The sequence below is a fragment of the Chanos chanos genome, chromosome 2 (genome assembly GCF_902362185.1).
Source record: "Chanos chanos chromosome 2, fChaCha1.1, whole genome shotgun sequence".
In the NCBI taxonomy this organism is placed as follows: Eukaryota; Metazoa; Chordata; class Actinopteri; order Gonorynchiformes; family Chanidae; genus Chanos; species Chanos chanos.
In genome coordinates, this window is record NC_044496.1 from 31,814,218 (window position 1) to 31,836,228 (window position 22,011).

The window sequence follows — 22,011 nt, forward strand, 5'->3', positions numbered from 1 at the left end:
AGACTTATGTACTCAGTGCTTTCCCTACATATTGACGACTCCGTTGCAAAAAACAATCGATAAGACGTTACTTGAATTTCTTTGGAGGAACAGAACGCGCTATATTCAAAAATCTGTTATAATGAATACCAATTCACGTGGAGGTAAGAACTTTCTTGATTTTACATTTCTTAACAGCACATTTAAAATAAATTGGCTTGGGCAATTCATAAACACCCCATCATCTATTTGGAACTTTATCCTGCAACAAATTTTCTCCAAAGTTGGCGGTCTCAAGTTTCCTCTAATGAGTAACTACAGTATTCATAAAATCCCCATTATTTTGGCCAACTTTCATAAACAAGTGGTTTTAGCCTGGCCCTTAATTTGCAAGCATAAAATTTCTCCACATAAGTATTTAATTTGGAATAACAAAGACATTCTATACAAAAACAAGTCTCTTTACCTAGAAAATTGAGTGAACCATGGTATTCTGTTGGTTTCTGAACTACTAAATCAAAATGGTCTTCTCCTTAATTCTTATCTAAATTCAACTTACCAGTGAAACCCAAAGAATTTGCCACCATTGTTGATGGTATACCTCAAGGGGTTGTGATGTTGTTGAAGAGCCAACAATCATTTGTCGCTTCGCCAAATGTACCAAACTTGGACCCATGTAACTCAAGTATAAGGCAGATTTGCCTCTCACCCAGGATTAGTAAGAACAATAGAGCCATCGGGACCTAGGTCCAGGAAGATATTATGACAGTTCCTTATGTGATTTCCTACTGGACCGATTTCATTGGTGGCATGTCAGTGTTTGGACCCTGCCTTTAAAATATCTTCTAATAAATAAAGTGAGAGAGGTCTCTTATAAACTTATACATGGATATTACCCTGCTAAAAAATTTATTCTTAGAATGAAAAAAGATGTACATGATAAATATTCTTTCTGTGAGTGGCCTCCTGAAACATCAGCACACTTATTTTGGTTCTGCTACCACACTGAAAATTCTGGTCAGATCTACTAACATTATTATGTACCAGCATAATTAAGCATAATTTTGAATTTTCCTATAAGCATATTCTATTTGGCTTCCATGACTTCAATCCTAAGGAAAAAGATATATTTTATATTGTCAATTTAATCTTTTTATTAGCAAAATACTTTATACACAAATGTAAATATACTAATAGCAAGCCACTCCTCCCTGTACTCCTCTATGATATAAAAAGATATGAGAACACAATTCAAACCCAGACAAACCCTAAAGCTTGAAAAACTGTCCTCATCTTGAACTCTTTTCACCTCTGTGAATGACTTCCTTTCTATCTCTGCGTATTTTTCTTTCTTTTGTTATCTGTTTGATTGTTTACTATTTACTGTGCCAATGCGTGATGCATGTCCATACATTCTGACTATGGATGTACTGGTTATACAATAAAGTATTTAAAAAGATAGAATAAGCATAAACAAGAAAGTAAAATAACATGTAAGATAAAATAAACCCCAAGTAAAAGTTGCAAGAAAATAAACACTTTTCGTGTGTCTTCACTTCTTGCATGTTGTTTTGTGAGTATAGGGATAGAATACTCTGTCGGGGATCCCTCCAAGGTGACAGATCTTGTAAGTTGTGAACCCTTGTCTGCACTCAGTTGTGTAGTGTGAGCCCCAAGGTTGACAAGACATCAGATCACAAGAAAGAATGTTGCGTAATTTAAGCGGTTCTGTGATTTTAGAATTTTTAAAGTCGTGTAGTCTATGTTGTGTTCTTCCCAGACAATGCATGTGTGCATTCCTTGATTGTGCAGTTAGTTTTTGATGATTTCTTGTCAAATGTAAAGAACTGCCATTTGACCTTTTCCTCCCCCGGCCTGGTGGATTGTCTGTCATACCACACGACGATGAAATGGAAGAGCTGAGTGCAGATGATTCCTTAATGATAGCTCCCTGTATGCTGATAATGATCATGTGTTTTCCAGTGCTCCTTTGCGACAGTGAATGCATACCTGCGATTGGCCTACTTAAATCATCCATGTCCTTTCTAAAATGTTTAAAGGTGTAATAAGCGTCTCGCGATGTTTTCGTTTAGTCATATTTTTGTCAATAATATGATGAAATCAAATCTATCTCTTATATCATCATGGTGCAGTGTTTCATCTAGTCATCATAAATTGAAAATACCTTCGTCAACGAATATTTTTGTCATTAATTTCATTGACGAAATTAACACTGGGTATTGTTTAATGGCGATATTATGAAAATGAGATGCTAACAAATATCCCTACAGGATGCTGAAGTACGCATATGAAGCATATGAAGACTTATTACACCAAAATACGCAACTGATACATTTATATTTGGAACTGCAGATGAAGTTGGAGCCGCTTCTGTCACTGTCCACCATGTTTTTTGAAATTTTTGGCAGTTGGAAATCACCGTGTTGCATCATTGGATGCAGCACCTGACGAAGTGAGTTCTGGTTGTACACTGTAAATGTTCGCCAGAGTCGTACATTATAAGAGTAACTGTCGTGTACTGCAAAATTTTTATTTTTTGTGTACTGCATACTGCTTACTACTTTTATGTCTAGATTAGTATGTGAGTAGTATGTGGTATGCCATTTCGGACACAGCCTTGGAGTTGTAGCAAGTCGATGTCTGGAATTAATCTAGACACATATATTGTATGAAACAAGACACCATCTTCCGTCTCTCCTTTTCCTTTTTAATTGTCATTTATCAGCCATTTTAAACACCAGTATCAATTTATCTACAATTAGCTCATATTGGTCGATAATATCGGCACGCCAATTTATCGGTCGGGTTCTAATTTTCATTTATGCTTATGTCATTTTTTTACTTGCTCAGATACACTTAAGTGATTTTCGAAAGTGAATTCTAGTTAGTTTTTAGTAATTTTCCCAGATGCAATCAACAGAACAGTATGGACAGTTACAGGTCGGTCTTTGTGGGTTATGTTAATATCAGACATTGTCACAATCATGTTACTGTATGGTACTGCAGAAATGACTGATGTACTGCCTCACCATAGGGTTATGGCTTTCCTTTCTCCTTGACATTCAGCTAAAATATTCAAAACTAGCGCAGTTCAGCTTCCCAAGAGGCTATTGTCAGAGGTATGGACTACTTTCTGAGACAGGTGAAGGTTTTTTTGTATCTGTAAGAGGAAAGAAAAGATTGCACTCTGCGTTTTTGACTGAGGATTGAGGCCCTGCATCATGGTGATGTGTGTGTTATGTTCTGAGTTCTGTGTGTTTGTGTGTTCACATAGAGCTTTGTATGTTTTCTGTAAGAGCTTGTTGTGTTCAGTTAGAGCAGTCTTATGTTCATTTACAGTGGTGTTATGTTCATTTAAAGCCGTGTGTGTTCAATCAGAGATTTTTGTGTGTTCAATTAGAGCTTTGTGTGTGTTCAGTTAGAGCAGTAATATATTCGTTTAGAGTATTGTGTGCTCAGTTAGAGTGGTGTTATATTCTTAGAATAGTTTGTGTTCAGTTGGAGCAGTGTGTGTTCAATTGGAGCAGTGTCTGCTTAGTTAGAGCTCTGTGTGTGTTCAGATAGTGTGTGTTCTGTAAGAGCTTTGTGTGCAATCAGTTAGGGTAGTGTGTGGAAATTCCTGCTCTGTTGCTATAATTTAGGTCTGTTAGCAGAGCCCAGTTAGGACACTTACATTTTATTTATTAATTTATTTTATTTTAGTAACTTTATTTATGGCATGTAGAACATAAGTACAATACAAGTACAATGACAACCTCAATACTGTGCAATTCAAGTAAGGTTTCCTGTCCAAAATAGAGACACACCTATGAAGGTTGTTTACAATTTTTACTTAGTCTTAAACCATCAATTTCTTATAGAAAAAAAGTTATAGGTGAAGAGAAAAGGTAACAAAGCAACCGGGATTGAAATATTGAAGTAACATATGACACAATAGCATGAGGAGAGTATACAGGTAGATGAGGTTGAGGTATAAGGATAATAATTTAGTAAGAATGAAAATAGGAGATTGAGGAAAGGGCTAGAAAAGGTTGTATTTAGATAGAAGTATATAGAGTTTGTTGGCATGGGCATTTTTGACCTTTTTTATAAATTTTTTTTTAATAGAGAAAGTTCATTTTAAGTGCATTCCACAATGGGGGGGATTTGGCAGAGCCACATTTATGTATATATCATATGATAATATTATTAACTAGAAATTCAATATGTTTGTTCTTCAAGATGACTCCTAACTGGACAGTCTGGAAGGAAAAGAAATCTATATTTATGGATTTAGAGTTCAGTCAATCATGCAAGGACTTCCATAACTTTTGATCATATCACAATCGTAAAACAGGTGCTCTGTTGTTTCTGGATTTGTGTTGCATAGATGACAATTATCTACATCAACTTTAAATGTTCTGATTAATTCATTTGAAGGATGAATTCCGTTTATAGTTTTAAAATGTATCTCTTTGTGTTTAGGGGGAATTGGAAATCTTAAGAATTTTGTTCTAATAGCCAGTATTTCAGTTTTTTCATAGTTTTTAAGATTAAGCGTCCTCCTCGAACAAATCTCCATTTTGGATGTTCCATTAAAAGAACAAAATCTGAAAAAAAAAAAAACCTATATGTTGTGAACAGGTGCCTTGGACCAAACAACATTCAAGAAAGAAATTCCTGAAACATGCAATTTCTCAGCATTAAAGCACACGCCAGTTTTCTTTTATGTTTTTTTTTCATTTTTTTTTTTTTTTATTATTATTTTGGGACACCCAGAGAAGAGTATGAAGGGTGGGGAAGTTCAGTACATTAACAGCTCAACCAATGTCCCCCATACTCTTCTCAAGGCATTTTTTCAGTCTGTTAAACTACTGCATCTCAGAAATGGCCACTAAGTGTCTTTCTGAAAGGGAACATTAGCATTAACTATGTGCATTGTTTCTTTCTCTGTCTCTCTTCAGCTGTGGTACTGGTTGGTAATGATTAAGGTGAAGTGGTAACTTGGACTTAGACATGTTCTTCCAGAGAAGCAGTATGGAGACTGTGAGTGCATAACAAGGCTTTCTGCTGTCTGTAGATAACTTCTATGGCACGCCCAAGCCCCCTGCAGAGCCCACACACATGCTTCTCAATGTGACGGACCAGCTCCTGCCCGGTGCCCGACCCAGTGCCGAGGGGAAGAGGAAGAGAAACAAGTCCGTCAGCAACATGGAGAAGGACAGCATTGAACCTCCTGAGGAAGAGGAGGAGGAGAGTCCCATTGTCAATGGCAATGGCATTGCCATAACGCCAGGTCAAGCCAAAGCATCTGTTTTCTCAAACTCATCTTAACGTGTATATTTACTGTAACATGTGTATGTGTATTTGTGTGTGTGTGTGTGTGTGTGTGCTAAACAGAGACAGTCTTTTATGATACTGTATATTTTTCATTCTTCAGAGAGTACATTTTTGAGAAACTGTGGAAAAATATTTCTTTGTATCTGCAGTGTGGAGTAACGGATAAATCCTGTGAAGACATGAAAGAATTTATCACACTGGGCAGAGTTGTGTTTTACTTGTTGTCTTTGGCATGACGAAGTGGTGACTAGAGTCACAGTGGCCATAAATTTAGAGATAGCTCTTAAGTACTTTCAGCATTGTGTTTCCTTTGTGTTCAGGCAGATCCTTTTCCTTTGGTGAGAACATTAGAAGAACATTTTGAAAGGTTGGCTTTTCAGACTGACAAAAAGAGTCAAAGCATTTTACTGTCCTAAGCAATACAGATAATGCACATTTTGAGCTTGTAACATGTAACCTTATAATACTGTAAGAGATCTGTGAAGAGGACTTTGAGAATCTATTCAGTTTAGCCGTGTCCAGGTTTGCATGTCATTTTCACGTGACTCTGATGATAGCACACCCATTATGAAAAGAGCTAAACTGGTATTTCAGTCCCATCCCGCTGAAAGTCAAATGTTGCTTGACAAGTCTTGTTTATTTTCCATATTGATTTTGTTGGACACTGAGGAAAAGTATGCAGCATGTTTAGGCAATGTGGATGAGGGTTCATAAAGTGAAATTTCTGTCTTGGTTTATTCAGATCATAAAGATGTATGGTAAAGATGTGTAAGGACTGAGCAGCATGCCTCCTCAAAAACTTCAACCAACTACTGCACAGGTTTTTGCAGTAGAGACTCACAGTCACAAGAGTCTAATACCCCTTTTCCACTGCCGCGGTGCCGGTGCCTGTTCGAGCACCGGGGCCGCGCTTTTCCACTGACAAAATACTGGTGCCGGAGCCGAAAAGCTGGCACCGGCACGGCACCACAGAATTGCTGGCCCCAAAAGTTGGAACCGCTGACGTCAGAGGCTATGCAAATAAAAACCACGCGAGAACCAATCAGTTCAGCGTTTGATGTGTTTGGTATGTGACGTTCTCTAGAGAGGCGGGAGTAACAAAAAACGTCTGACCAAGTAGCGGTAGGCTAAAGGATATTTGTAGCATGAAAATATGTATATGATTAAAAGATGTATGAGCAACAATTTGTGTCTGCATCAATACGGGCTGTTGTTTAAATGTTACATGAACGTAGTCGGACCCAGAGTGGTAGAAAAAGACATTGGCTGTGTCCGAAATGGCATACTAACGTACTGCATACTGCATACTAGCCTAGTATACACTGCGTACTGCACACTACTCCACACGCTAGTATGCAGTATGGTACAATTACGAGACGTTTCGTGTAGTGCACTACACTACATTGCCATTGTCGCCGTCCGCCATGTTTTTTGAAAATTTTCGGAAAGTTAGAGGTTACCGCGTTGCATCATGGGATGCAGTAGTCGGCGAAGTGAGCTCGGGATGTATACTAGAAATTTTCGCCAGAGTAGTACATCATCCGGGTAACTGTAGTGTACTGCAAAATTTTTATTTTTCACGTACTGCATACTACTTACTACTTTTACGTCATAATTAGTATGCGAGTAGTATGTAGTATGCCATTTCGGACACAGCCATTCTCTCTCTCAGCTCTAGCTGGTGCAAATAAACCACTGCAGACCTTCATTTAAACACTCGTTTTAAACTTTTGAGCTAGGTGACAGACTTACTATTTTCATGAATTTTGCCCTCCAAGCGAAAAGTTATAGGACAAAATTCGTGAGGTGTTTCGCTGTGTGGAAGCCTAGCGTAAAAGTAAATTTATAAAAAGCAAGCAGATACGTTCTGTCCGACATTATTTTTTTCCCCACGGAAAAGCGTGGTAAAGTTGGTTTTAGATTGGGATATTCGCTGGATATTCGGTTTTAAGCTTTCCTAAATTCGGACACGACAAAGCACTCCAGCTTAATTACATGTTCGAGGGCATGGACTGTACACTATAATGTGGTGTGTGAGAAGCAAATAACAATTTTTGTTGTCACTATCGATTTTTATCCAAAAACAGCTTCACGACACGTTCATTATACCTCCAGTCGCTACGTCTGTGTAAGGGACCGTCTACAAATTACACATTTCATGGATGTTCGCCTTCTGACATAACAGTAGGTTTTAAAATATTCACTACAAATGAGAATTTCTTGAAAAGTCAAATTACATGGAACTCAGAGGGATTCTTTTCCTTCCAGAAAAATATTCACAAAATCAACTAAATGACCAATACACCTTTTCTCATTCTGATTGCTTACAGTGCGTAACATACTACAAGTGAAAATTTGAGGAAGGTCAACTTATATGGAGGCAGGAGTCGTTTATTCTTGAAAAATATTCACTAAAAATCAACTACAATACTTTTTCTCATTCTGATTGCTGTAGTAGTTTCCAATTACAGTGTCTTGCTTACTACAGTTGAGGTTTTTGAGAAAGGTCAACATACATGGAAGCAGGAGTCATTTATTCTTGAAAAATATTCACTAAAAATCAACGACATGACTTTTTCTCATTCTGATTGCTGTAGTACTTCACAATAACAGTGTCTTGCTTACTACAGGTGAGATTTTTCAGAAAGGTCAACATGCATGGAAACAGGAGTCATTTATTTCTGAAAAATATTCACTAAAAATCAACGACATGACTTTTTCTCATTCTGATTGCTGTAGTACTTCACAATAACAGTGTCTTGCTTACTACAGGTGAGATTTTTCAGAAAGGTCAATGTATATGAAAGCAGGGGTCATTTATTTTTGAAAAATATTCACTAAAAATCAACGACATGACTTTTTCTCATTCTGATTGCTGTAGTACTTCACAATAACAGTGTCTTGCTTACTACAGGTGAGGTTTTTGAGAAAGGTCAACATGCATGGAAGCAGGAGTCATTTATTCTTGAAAAATATTCACTAAAAATCAACTAAACGACTTTTTCTCATTGTGACTGGTGAAGTACTTCACAATTACATTGTGTAACTTACTACAATTGAAGTTTTTGTGAAATGTCAATTTACATGGAAACAGGAGTCAATTATTTCTGAAAATTATTCACTAAAAATCAACGACATGTCCTTTTCTCATTCTGATTGCTGTAGCAGATCCACTTTAGAGTGTCCTGCTTACTGCATGTGAATTTTTGTGAAATGGGAGCTGAACAGGGAGATGAAGTCAAGGACTTGAGGGTTTTTTCAGCCTGCAACCTGCACTGGCAGCCACCTCAAGCATAGGATCAAGAAGTGACTGTCTACTTTCAGGAATATGGCAAAGCTCTCCTGTTTCACAGGTGGCCTAGACAGGAAAACAGCAGTAGTTCGGTTCAATCAGTGGAACAGGAGTGAATTATTTCTTTTAAACACATTCAAAAAAGTAAATGACATTACTGAATTCCAAAGGCTGTAGTAGTCACTAGTTAGAGCATGAACCTTTCTCAAAAACCCCATCCATGGTAACTTACACACTCTCATTGTGAAGTACTACAGCCATCAGAATGAGAAAAAGTCATGTCTTTGTTTGTTACTGAATATTTTTCAGACATAATTGACCCCTCCTTCCATATAAGATGACATTTCACAAAGTTTTCACTTGTAGTAAGTTACGCACTATAGTTGGGAATTACTACAGCAATCAGGATGAGAAAATGTCTATTGGTTGATTTGTAGTGAATATTTTTCATAAATAATCGACCCCTGATTCCATATAAGTTGACATGTCACAAAAAATTGACTTGTAGGAAGTTACACACTGTAGTTGGGAAATGTTACAGCAATCATAATGAGAAAAGGTCATTAAGTTGAATTTTAGTGAATATTTTTCTGAAATAATTGACCCCTGCTTCCAGATAAGTTGACATTTCATAAAAATTTCACTTGTAGTAAGTTTTGCACTGTAACTGGGAGCTACTACAGCAATCAGAATGAGAAAAAGTCATGTCGTTGATTTTTAGTGAATAATTTTCAGAAATAATTGACTCCTGTTTCCATGTAAATTGACATTTCACAAAATCTTCAATTGTAGTAAGTTACACAATGTAATTGTGAAGTACTTCACCAGTCACAATGAGAAAAAGTCGTTTAGTTGATTTTTAGTGAATATTTTTCAAGAATAAATGACTCCTGCTTCCATGCATGTTGACCTTTCTCAAAAACCTCACCTGTAGTAAGCAAGACACTGTTATTGTGAAGTACTACAGCAATCAGAATGAGAAAAAGTCATGTCGTTGATTTTTAGTGAATATTTTTCAAAAATAAATGACCCCTGCTTTCATATACATTGACCTTTCTGAAAAATCTCACCTGTAGTAAGCAAGACACTGTTATTGTGAAGTACTACAGCAATCAGAATGAGAAAAAGTCATGTCGTTGATTTTTAGTGAATATTTTTCAAAAATAAATGACCCCTGCTTTCATATACATTGACCTTTCTGAAAAATCTCACCTGTAGTAAGCAAGACACTGTTATTGTGAAGTACTACAGCAATCAGAATGAGAAAAAGTCATGTCGTTGATTTTTAGTGAATATTTTTCAGAAATAAATGACTCCTGCTTCCATGCATGTTGACCTTTCTGAAAAATCTCACCTGTAGTAAGCAAGACACTGTTATTGTGAAGTACTACAGCAATCAGAATGAGAAAAGGTCATGTCGTTGATTTTTAGTGAATATTTTTCAGAAGTAAATCCTCTTTAGTTACTAGTAATTTCACTTTTTAGACAAATTCTCACCTGTAGTAAGTGATACACTCTAATGTAGAATGAGAAAAGGTAATTTTATGTATTTTTAGTGTTTATTTCTCTAAGAAACCTCCTGAAACAGAGAATTTCTTCTAAATATGCGTTGTGGGAAGTCAGTTACTTAATTTTGGAATCACTAGAATGTTGAAGAGGTGTACAGTTGATTTTATTAATTTTCAGTGAATATTCTTTTAATACCAACGAGCATGTGAAAAGGCAAACATCCATAAAATGTGTAATTTGCAGACGGTCCCTTACAAGGCCGCCGAATATCAAGCGAATATGCGAATATAAAACCAACTTTACCACGCTCCATGGAAATTACTCAAACTTTCGCTATGTAGCGTTCGGTTCCCAAACCAGTGGAAATGCGGGCCGGTTCTCAAAAGGCATCAAGGCAGCACTGGCTCCGCACCGGCACGGGCACGGGCACGGGCACGGGCACGGGCACCAGCACCGTCCTAGTGGAAAAGAGCTATAAGTTAGAAGCTCTGTAGATACAGATGCATGCTCATGGATTAAATTCTGCTAACAGGTTACATTCAAGCCTATACGTTACATTCACGCTAATAGGTTACATTCATGTTAATGTGTCATATTCATGCTAGTAGTTTACATTCATGCTAATAGGTTACATTCATGTCATGGGAAAAAATATATGCCTTCTAGTACTATAGACTTGGAGAAAGTGTGTTGGGTGTATACACCACTGTGGACCAACAGAAATATATCTGTATGTGGGCTGAAACAGGATATGTATTGGACTCAGAAATTGAAATTTATTTCAACACTACTGTGTGACCAGGGCCTTTCATAGCAGCCTGTGAAAAGTGGCACACATGTTGGGATCCTAATCCTGTTATGGGCCACATCACACAGGGCCCCTGTAGGATTCTCCCTCTGTCTAGAGACTCACATTTATTTTTAAAGAGCATATCACCTTCAATTCATCAGTGGGGTTGTTTGCTTCTCCTTCTCGCTCCCTCTATTTCTCTCTCTCTTAATATATATATATATATATATATATATATATATATATATATATATATATATATATATATATATATATATATATGTATGTATATATACACACACACACACCCCCTCTCTGTATGAATCAGAGGTCAGATTAGCCTTTCAATATATATATATATTGTGTGTGTGTGTGTATATATATATATATATATATATATATATATATATATATATATATATATACACCCCCCCCTCTCTCTGTATGACTCAGAGGTCAGATTAGCCCTTCAGATGGAAGGCTGACTCACAGCACTGCCTCGCACACTCACACACTCTCTCTCTCTCTCTCTCTCTCGCCCTTTCTCTCTCTCACATGCTTTATTCTCCCACAGAGTCGAGCGAGCATGAGGATAAGAGCACAGACGGCTCAGGGGAGGTGCCCCTCCAGCCATGCCTACCTGAAACTCCGACTCTCACCACCACCGATGCCCCAGAGGAAGATGGCGAGGCCCCAAAATCTCCCCAGGACCCCCAGGCAAATGATGACCTGGGGCCCCTGCCTGATAACTGGGAAATGGCCTACACAGACAAAGGAGAAGTTTACTTCATTGAGTAAGTCAGCTTCACAGTGTCCTCTGCCTGATGGACCGTACAGATCTTGAGGGTTATGTTCAGTGTGAAGGGCCGAGCTGATACTGGGAGTTATGGGCAAGTGGGTGTGGTACGTGAGAAAAGAGCAGCATTTTGTCTGGGCACCAGTAGTGAATATTTCCTTAGGCTAAGGAAATGCTTCATAAAGCTGTAAAAGCACAATTGTTCATTTGCACATATGGCCATGAGCAATCAGATTCTATGTTAGAGAGGGACTTGTGACTTTTTTTTTGCATGATATGGTTGTGATATTTCCTGCGCCAGTTATTCAGTTTTTTCCAGTGTATTAGTGATCAGCTCTTCACCTACTACATCTGTCAGGGTGGACATGTTAAATTTTGGCATGAATATCCAGAACAAACTGAAGTTGGTTGCTATTACATTTCTAAGTGAAACTGTTTTTTGTGTGGCATGCAATTTTCCTACACACACACACAAACACAAAATTTATTTTAACTGAATGCCGCAGACTGTTGAGAGTTCTGTTTGGCAGTGTTGGTATAGTAACCATACAACAATGCCCAATAAGAATTCTCTCCCCAATAATCAGCCACTTAAACATAAACAGCCCATACAAACATACCTACAGTACACACACCTCCATCTGTGTGATACCCACAGTCTTTCTCTCACACACACACACACACCCCTAACATAAACAACGTCTAAACACACTCCACCAACACAACATACACTAAATGCAGTCACATATGCACCAGTCACATAGACATCCACACAAAAACTCACACCCATCTACACTAAGACCTACACACAAACACCTACACATTAACACCCACACATAGTGTTGTATAAAATTGCCACTTTAGAGTGACACCATGGTAACCATCCGTCAGTCCTTGAACCCAATCATGTAAGTGATTAGTGAATTACACAGTCGTCTGACAGATACTGAACATACTGCAGGCAAACGCGCACACACACACACACACACACACACACACACACACACACACACGTCTGCCCCTTAATCAAATGTCTGCCCCAAAAACATTAGGTATACTCCATGCTCACACATAACTGTGGATCCATTTTACAATGCCGCCATAGTAACCATTCAGCAATGTCCAAACTTAGTCAAACAACTGTCCTGTAATCAAACAACTGTCCTGTAATCAGACAACTATCCCATGATCAAACTAATGTTCTTATCTGCTGTAAACAGTGATCTATGCCACTGGTATGCTATATACAACAGAGCATGTCTTTGATGTGATGGAATGGACTGTTGACAGACCAACATCCCAAACCTTGTATGATCCATGCCAAAAAAATAGACATAAAATCAACATAGTCACTCATGAGATGATGGCTCATATATATCGTAATATTTAATAATAGACAGGAGCCAGCTTGTATGGAACAGTAAAGTAAATCCTTTTACTTCCTCTTAGTGCTGAGTACATTTCTCCTTATGGTTAGTACATTAGTGTTGTGTGAGTGTAGTGGAATGTGGTATTAGTATATTGTTAGTGTTGTGTGAGTGTAGTGTTAACATAACATTAGTGGCATGAGTGTAGTGGAGTGCAGTATTAGCATATAATTAGTATTGTGTGAGTGTAGTGTTAATATAACATTAGTGGTCTGAGTGTAGTGGAGTGTAGTATTAGCACATTATTAGTGTTGTGTGAGTGTAGTGTTAATAAAGTGTTAGTGTTGTGAGTGTAGTGAAGTGTAGTATTAGCATATAATTAGTGCAGTGTGAGTCTAGTGTTAATATAACATTAGTGGTGTGAGTGTAGTGGAATATAGTATTAGTATATTATTAGTGTTGTGTTAATATAGTGTTAATATAACATTAGTGTTGTGCAAGTGTAGTGTTAATATAACACTAGTGTTGTGCATGTAGTGGAATGCAGCATAAGTATTTTATTAGTGTTGTGTGAATATAGTGTTAATATAACATTAGTGTTGTGAGTGTAGTGGAGTATCGTATTGGTATTTCCTTTGGATAAAAGCATCTGCTATGAATAAATGTAAATTTTGTATAATATTAGGGTTGTATGAGTACAGTAGTGTGTAGTATTAGTTACTGGTATTAGTTACTGGTATATTAGTGGTGCTGTGTGAATATTGTATGAGTATACTAGAGTGGGGTATTTCTCAGACTGCAGGTTTTTTCCAGGCTAGTGCTGTGTCATGTAGATAAAGCAGTATAATGTGTTTGTGTTACTGTCTTTTGTCCCCAGTCACAACACCAAAACCACCTCATGGCTCGATCCTCGTCTGGCTAAGAGGGCCAAGCCCCCGGAGGAGTGTGAAGACGATGGTAAGTCTGTTCTACTGCTTATTCCATTTGCTCTGCTGTCACAGATACTAACAGTGGTCAGTTTGTCGTTTGGGGCCCTCCTGAGCTTGTTCTAGGTTACTCAGGGAGTATGTGATTGTGTGAGTTTGATATGGATACTCAGGGAACAGGTGTCCAAGTGCAGGTGTGAAGAGTTACTCACAAAATGCAAGAGTGCACATTCAGCACCTGGCAAGCATAGGTGACGTTGATAAAGTCTCTTAATCCACGCTAATGGCTTGTCATAATAATTATCAAGTTTTCTGCAAAACACTCTGTGCAGTTTGTACTGAGAGAGCAGGACTGAAAATAGTGTTACTAGGCATATAAAATGTTCAAAATTTCACCCACTCTTGTCTTCTTTGTAAGATCTTTAGTATTTATAGAGTTAATTGTTAATGCACATTTGCATTCAATGTAAATTTGTATTCATTCGTATATTCTTTCATTCATTAGTTCCTTCCTTCATTCATTTTTTAATTTCATTCATTCATTCATTCGTTCATTGATCTTATGTAGTTCTGTAAAATGTTTGATTGTGGGTGTTTGAATGTGTGGTTATGGATGTGAAATATTATGATTTGATGCATTCCCTGTATTGTGCGAAACAGCCCTGTATTGCTCTCTAATCAAATTCTTCATCCTCATAGTCTTCTGCCAAGGGGGAATGTAATCTAATGGCAAACTTAAAATCAATATCTCTTTTTGCAGGCTATTTAAGTGGCTTTTTGTGAGATGAATACTAATATTGCTGTACCTGAGGATTTTCAGGTCTGTTTATAGTCACTGTAAACTGGACTGACCTGTATTTCTCTCATATGTAAATTTTAGTCATTAGACTTTACACTAATAATGACGATGAAGGAGGAATGATAGAGAGGTTCATCTGATTTGTAGCTTTAGGAATACCCCATTTGTCACTACAGCAATAAAACGTGTGAATTGGTGCATGTGTGTGTGCGTCTATGTGTATTAGATTTGACCAGATGTTTCCCTAGACCTCTCAAATGTTTTCCCATCTCTCTGGAGAACTTCGGAGACTGTTGTCAGATGTTTGGTGTCTTTGCTCTCTCAGGACACTCAGTCTGAACGATATCTGCTTCAGCTGTTGAGTCAAGACACAGAATTGTAACATGCATGAATGTGGTCACCAGATTACACACATACAACATACATTCACGCTGTTTCTGCTCACTCACATTCCAGACACACATACACATTCAGTCAAACATAGATAACCACGCAGACTGAAGAACAGAAAAGAACTAGAAAAAGAGACTTCTCCTGTGGTTGCCATAGAAACTGGAGGAGGAGGGTTGTGGATTTAAGGAGGGATGTTTAAGGTGGTCCAAACACTGAAAAAGAATAAGAAGAAACGTGAGAGCTTTTACTGTGCTTTGGCAGATGCATTCATTAATTGAAAGGATAGATGTCAGGTGCACAGTACTAGGGCTGTACCTGAATTCTGTCAATCGAATCGAATATGGTTGTTCAATACAAAGATTCGACTATACGTTCTTTTTTTTTCCACTGACAATCACTGACAATCAGAAAATCTGCTGGCATGAGTATCAGTGATAATTTTGACCACATTAACATAGTCAAATGCAACAGAGCCATGGGAACATATTTTTGCGCATTTAAAGATCAATAAAAGACAGCTGCATATGACGCAAGATTTGAATTGGCGTCAATTTGAATTGCCGACATAACGTCGGGCTACCATATGGATATGTCGGAATAATGAGACGGCCAGCGCACATGCATTTCTGTTTCAAGCTCTTATAGCCTAATTTTTATTTTACTTTAAACTTTAAAAACAATGTGTAGCCTAAATGAATAAACAAATCAAACAGTTTAAAATAAAGTCATGGCATTGCTAGCTATAAAATAATAATTTCTCGTCATCAACAGGATAGACTTATTAGGCTACTGTATTTTTCTTTCAGCATAATAAATAAATCTTAAGTGTAAATGAATAAATAAACAAATTAAACACTTGCTATTTAAGATTTGAAATCTTTAAGATGAAAAGGCAAACGTTTGTTTTAGGGTTGGTGCTAGATTGGATCAGCCGGAGGGACTCTCTGCTCTAAACTCTACACTGCTGTGATTGGTTGTTTCGTTGTAAGGCAACCAGAGCCATGTAGAGAGAGCTGCTGTGTCCAGAATCACTCCCTACTCACTACTCCCTACTCACTATACAGTGTTTGTTACATAGAACACTCACTAGGGGATACGGGCAGACAGCTGTTGATACATTTCGGACACTATTTGGATGTTACGCTACTACATAATTATGCACTGGATATTCTTAATGTTTTATCTCTGTCGCATAAACAAACGCCAGAACATCTGCACCTGATTGGTCTGTAAAGACTTGCCTGCAATGCATGATGGTCTTAGTGAGTCGATGTAGGGTACATCGATTGTACCCTACTTTTCACGATGTATTGTGGGATACTTTGAGTGAACTAAATAGGGTTCACTACACATTCGGACAGCACTACAAAGTGGCTGACTCACTATATAGTGCCCTATATAATGAGTAGTGAGTGGTTTTGTTTACAGGGAGAGTCGTGTCAGCGGAAGTTCAAAATGCTTGATTGTCATGTGGCTCACGTAGACTTCAGATAGTTCCAGGAAGTTCTTGGTGGGCAATATTAATGCGTAAATACAGAGAGACAGAACTGCGATTTTTGGTAATTAGTAGTCAATAAATGCATTGATTTTCAATATTTATATAGCATGCTGACATGTGTATGTAGTTACATCAATATATTTTTTTTAAAAAGTACAATTCGGTACTATTTGAGGATTAGTGTGATTTACAGTGGCAGCGGATGAGCTGGAAATAGGGGAAGCACAAACCATACCTTTAAATCTATCATTAATTTCAACCTGTCCCGTTATCCACCTAGATTAGCCATAAAAAGAACAATTCACAGGATAATTAACACCAGTTGCGTAAATAGAGTAAATGATCTGTTCCAGAGCCAGTGTGATCTGTTCCGGAGCCAGTGTGGAGTCAGTTTGCTATCTGGGTATCAATGTCATTTTGTGATAATATTATTTCTCTTTAATAAGTAGTCTAGCGTTTAATATACCACGTTCTTGTAATTGGTGGATAATTGTACCTTCTGCTCTCTGCCCGATGTCAGGGAATATTAATGGAAAATGCACTTGTCTGATTTGCAAGATTCTGCTGTTTAAATGCTCACGAAACACTGTGGATTGCCTGAGGCTTGTGTGCTATAGCAAGCTACAGCGTGAAATTGTTTAACAAAAATGGCGGTTATCAGAACAGTTACTGATAAAGTAATCCCTTAATGTCTATCACATGGTAGCTTTCTTGTGTTTCGAAATTAAAAAGAAAAAAATGGAACTAAAGGTATTGCAATTGATCTCAATTTCTCAGAAGAAAGTTTTAGGTTAGAAAAACTGAGTACAGTGAACTTAACTATGATGTTCCCCCGGGGTCAGTCCTTGGCCCTCTCTTTTTCCCTATTTACATGCTCCCCCTTGGCGACATTATTTGTAGTTATAACACTGACTTCCATTGATATGCTGATGATACTTAGTTTTTCTTACCTATCCAACACAATGACTGCTCTGACTTGGCTAACCTTGAAGCATGTCTTTGTGCTATTAAGGGTTGGATGTCTTCAAATTTCTTGATGCTTAATGCAGGCAAAACTGAAATGCTGGTCCTTGGTCCCCCTACGCATAAGCATCTTTTTAGTGATCTTACCCTAAGTTTTAACAACTGCATCATCTCTTAAAACTCTACAGCTAAAAACCTTGGTGTGATTTTTGACTCTAGTCTCTCGCTTGTCACTCATATCAAACTCTACCAAATCCTTTTATCACCTCTGTAATACCGCTAAAATTAGGCCCATGCTAAGTATGGCCAACACAGAAACTATTTTTCACGCATTTGTCACGTCTCGCCTCGATTATTTCCATGTTCTGTACTCTGGTCCACCTACATCTAGTATCAAAAGTCTTCAGCTTGTCCAGAATGCTGCTGCCAGAATCCTGACCCAAACAAAGAAGTTTGACCTTCATTGGCTCCCAATTCATTAAAGGGCAGATTTTAAGGTCCTCTTGTTGGTATACAAAATTCTACATGGGCTTGCGTCGGCCTACCTTCAGACTTAATTACAACCTATAACCTTCCTCGTACCCTGCGCTCTCAAGATACTGGAGTATTAGTCATTCCAAGAGTTAAAAAGAAGTCAGCTGGCTACCGAGCCTTTACCTTCCTCCGAAATAGTCTACCTTTAGAAATTAGGTAGGCTGAATAACTTTGAAACTGAATACCTTTAAAAACAAACTAAAGACTTATCTATTTTTCTGAAATTATGGATAATATAATTTCAATTTGACTATTATGTAGTCTCAGACTATCCCTGTAGGCTCTCCTGTCATAGTTTAGTTTAATTCCTACCCGTTCAGATGTAAAGCCCTTTGAAACTTTAAAACTGATATTGGGCTCTAAATAAATTTTGTTGTTGTTGCTGTTGTTGCAGCGGTCACTGGCCAACAGAATCACACAGCCCAAAAACACTCAACCCATAAGTTACATTTTTGTTTACGGTTAAGAAGTCTCGAATATGCACTCTATATCCATATAAATAACAATATATCAGAGAAATAGCTCTCTTCCTCATCATTGTGTAACGTTAGCTCGTACTCCAAAATGGATATCCTCATTTCACCACCTCCATTCACATTTTTCTTTTATGTACAGTGTGGGCCAAAAAAAGTGTTGTAGAGTTTAGACACAATTTTGGAACAGCCTTGTGATGTATTTGCTAAGTAAAATGGTTCTAAAATACAGTTTTTATAAGTTTCTTTTGTATTTCTCCTTTTTATTTCCTGATAGAAGTGGTGTCTCATTTGTAAGTATTTGTAGAAGTCCCTTTGTTCCAATTCAAAATTTTCTTTTAAGGTTTGGAAATCTTGTTGTTCGGCATTGGTCATGATAGCTCAGTAGGCAGAAAGTCCTTTGTTAGCCCATAGTTTAAATCTGTTTTTTAAAGTATTAGGAACAAACTCTGTATCAAAAGAGCACCATCTTAGAGTCTTTACAAGGCTCTTTAAGTTATAAGTTTTAATGACATCATCCCATATCTTCAGGGGTAAGCCAATCCATGGGTTAACTTCTTATCTGCTATCATTGCTTGCATTGGGACACCATTTGACAGTGAACTTTAAATGCCCTTCCAACGTGCTGAGTAACTGGGATTACACCAGCATATAAATGCTCTCAGCTGAGCGGCAAAATTATAATCTTTTAGAGAGGGCAGAGCCATTCCTCCCTTATTTTTTCTCAGTTTGAGTGTTTTATACAGTATCCTCTGTTTTTTACCTTGCCACAGATATCTTGAACTGATTTTGTCCCATTCAGGAAATTGTGTTTCAGGGATTTCTACTGGAAGTGTCTGAAAGAGGTACAGGAGTCTAGGTAATGCACTCATTTTCACTGATGCTACTCTTGTTTCTAAGCCTAAAAAAGAACTAGATTCCATCTAGCGATGTCTGCTTTTATTTTGGAATTCAGTGTTATTATTTATAGACCTAAGCTTATCTAAGTCTTTAGATAAATGTACACCTAAGTATTTCATTGAATTTGCCTGGCAGTCAAATCTCTGTTGTTTTCTAATGACATGTGGGGGATCATAGTTGTAGGAGAGTACTTGTGTTTTTTGTACATTTATTGTGTAGCCTGAGAATGACCCAAAAGTTTGGAGTGATGTCATCACAGTAGGAAGGGAAGAAGACTTGTAACCCTTTTTACTAGAAGTTATAAAATATAATAAAGGTTTTATGAATTACTAGGTGTGATATCTACTTTGGGCCAGGTTATCAGAAGTCACCAGGATTGACTATGGAGCCAGGAAAGACCAGACAATACACTGGAATCAACACTGATACAATATCTCTTTCTGGAAGTACAATGCTTCCTTTTAATGAAAGGATGTAAAGAAAACAATAAACATTTGTAAAAACACAATTAAGCTATTACCCGGGTAACTGGAAAAATAAACACAATTCTAATTCACACATAAGTCTCTAGATCCAAGATTCATTCAAGGTCCCAATTTCCCTCAGTCACAGATATGAGTATCATCCACAACTATCCAGTCGTTCTGTTACCACCGTGGAAGTAGTAAGTGTTCATCCTACCGCACTGCAGAGTGAGTTGGCTGTGTGTGAGTATGGACAAAGTCCTTGGAACCCGAGGTTTTGATCTTCTGCATGCAATTTGGATTTCTACTCCGTGGGGCTGTAGCTCACCATCAAACATCCAATCCAACGGTATCCAGGCTCAACTCCAGGGGGTTACAAAAAACCTGACCTATAGTGATTAAGGTCAGAACTCATATTCAAACATCTCTCATTATACTCTATATTACCTAAAGAATAAACAATTACAACTAATGAAACGTTAGTCATTGTAAAATCCAATTACTAACAAGAACACAGCATTTTCAAGTTTTGTAGAACAGCGGTTACTAAAATAACCTCTAAATCACAGTTAAAAAGAATATCAAAATGTTCTGTCCTTCTCAGGAAAATTGGCATGAAATGGCTACACCAACTTCAGGGAGAAAATGCGTGCCTTAAGGGTCTGAAAATCGCTAAACGTACTCCTCCTCTGTTATTTCGGATTTAAGCATCTCATTTTGGTCCATAGTGACTGAGGGAATATTAATAGACTGTAAGAAGGAATCAGTTTTACAGTCACTCTGATCGTGCGGCGTAGAGCACAAATGTTTGTAGTGGGATTCAAATTTACTTTGAATTTCAGGTAGTGTTGGATGGGCGGTGAATGGATGGACTTTATAAGGCGTAGTATGACTGAAGTGGGTGTCTTCCTGGGGTGTCGGTCAGAACACACAGTAGTCCGTCAAATGCAATTCAAACTTTACTTGATCATCCAAGCACAGCAAACACAGCAGGATAAGATTGTATGTATCAGTGTGGTCTGTAACAGGAGTAAACAGCAAAACCACATTTACGTTAACGTGACAGACAGGTGTTTACAAACAATAATTTATATTATTTACATTAATAATAGTCATATAAATATTGTGTTGTTAAAACAGGGAAGTTGCGTTGACGTTACAGTACATTAAGGAACGAATCCAGTCCAACAATGCCATCTAGTGGCGCTTTACGAATTAACAACAAGGCGAACGTGAAGCTCCAGGAGACCAAACAAATATAGCTACCAGGCTAGTTTCAATTCGCAACAAGCGAACATTTCACACACACAATAACGGCAGCAGCTGTGGCATGCCAAGTCTAAACAATGTACATTTGTACAACGGATAAGGAATTAACCGACGGCGATATGACATAAACTTGACCGCATCAGTTTCAGCGAACAGGCAGTAAACTCTATTTACAGCGACATAATGCGAGGTAGACAAGCTTTGCTACAAACCCCATGAACTATAGCAATACTAAATATATTGGGAAAGGGCCAAACTAACAATGAATATATCAATTAAAAGGGTAGAACTCATTTTTACGGCAATGACGCACACTTAACACGCGGGGCTTCTCCCGAGTACTTCGCTTTGGTATTCAATTCTCAGGGACTCACTGGAAAGTTCTGCGTGACGCACGCGCGGAGGAGCGGCCTTTCCAACAGGTAGTTTATTGTGGGCTGTGTCCGAAATGGCATACTAGCCTAGTATACACTGCGTACTGCACACTACTCCACACGCTAGTATACAGTATGGTACGCAATTATGAGAACTTCTGTGTAGTGTACTACACGTTTGCTATTGGTTGGGCTATCTGTTAAAATCGAACAACACATGACTACAACAAATATCTATCAAAAGTAGCCCTGTAAGAAAGCGTATGAAGACTTATTACACCAAAATATGCAACTGATACATTTATATTCGAAACTGCAACTACAGTTGAAGTTGAAGCCGCTTCT

General features: G+C 37.8%; 1 protein-coding gene across 1 annotated transcript in view; it reads left to right on the top strand.

The window, feature by feature from the left end:
* magi2b (membrane associated guanylate kinase, WW and PDZ domain containing 2b) overlaps window positions 1–22,011 on the top strand; it is a 117,734-nt gene that overhangs the window by 52,900 nt on the left and 42,823 nt on the right. Inside the window, exons 4-6 of the mRNA XM_030794276.1 lie at window positions 5,060–5,275; window positions 11,485–11,704; window positions 13,951–14,030. Of these exons, the coding sequence (XP_030650136.1) occupies window positions 5,060–5,275; window positions 11,485–11,704; window positions 13,951–14,030 (516 nt within the window). The remainder of the gene's footprint in view (window positions 1–5,059; window positions 5,276–11,484; window positions 11,705–13,950; window positions 14,031–22,011) is intronic.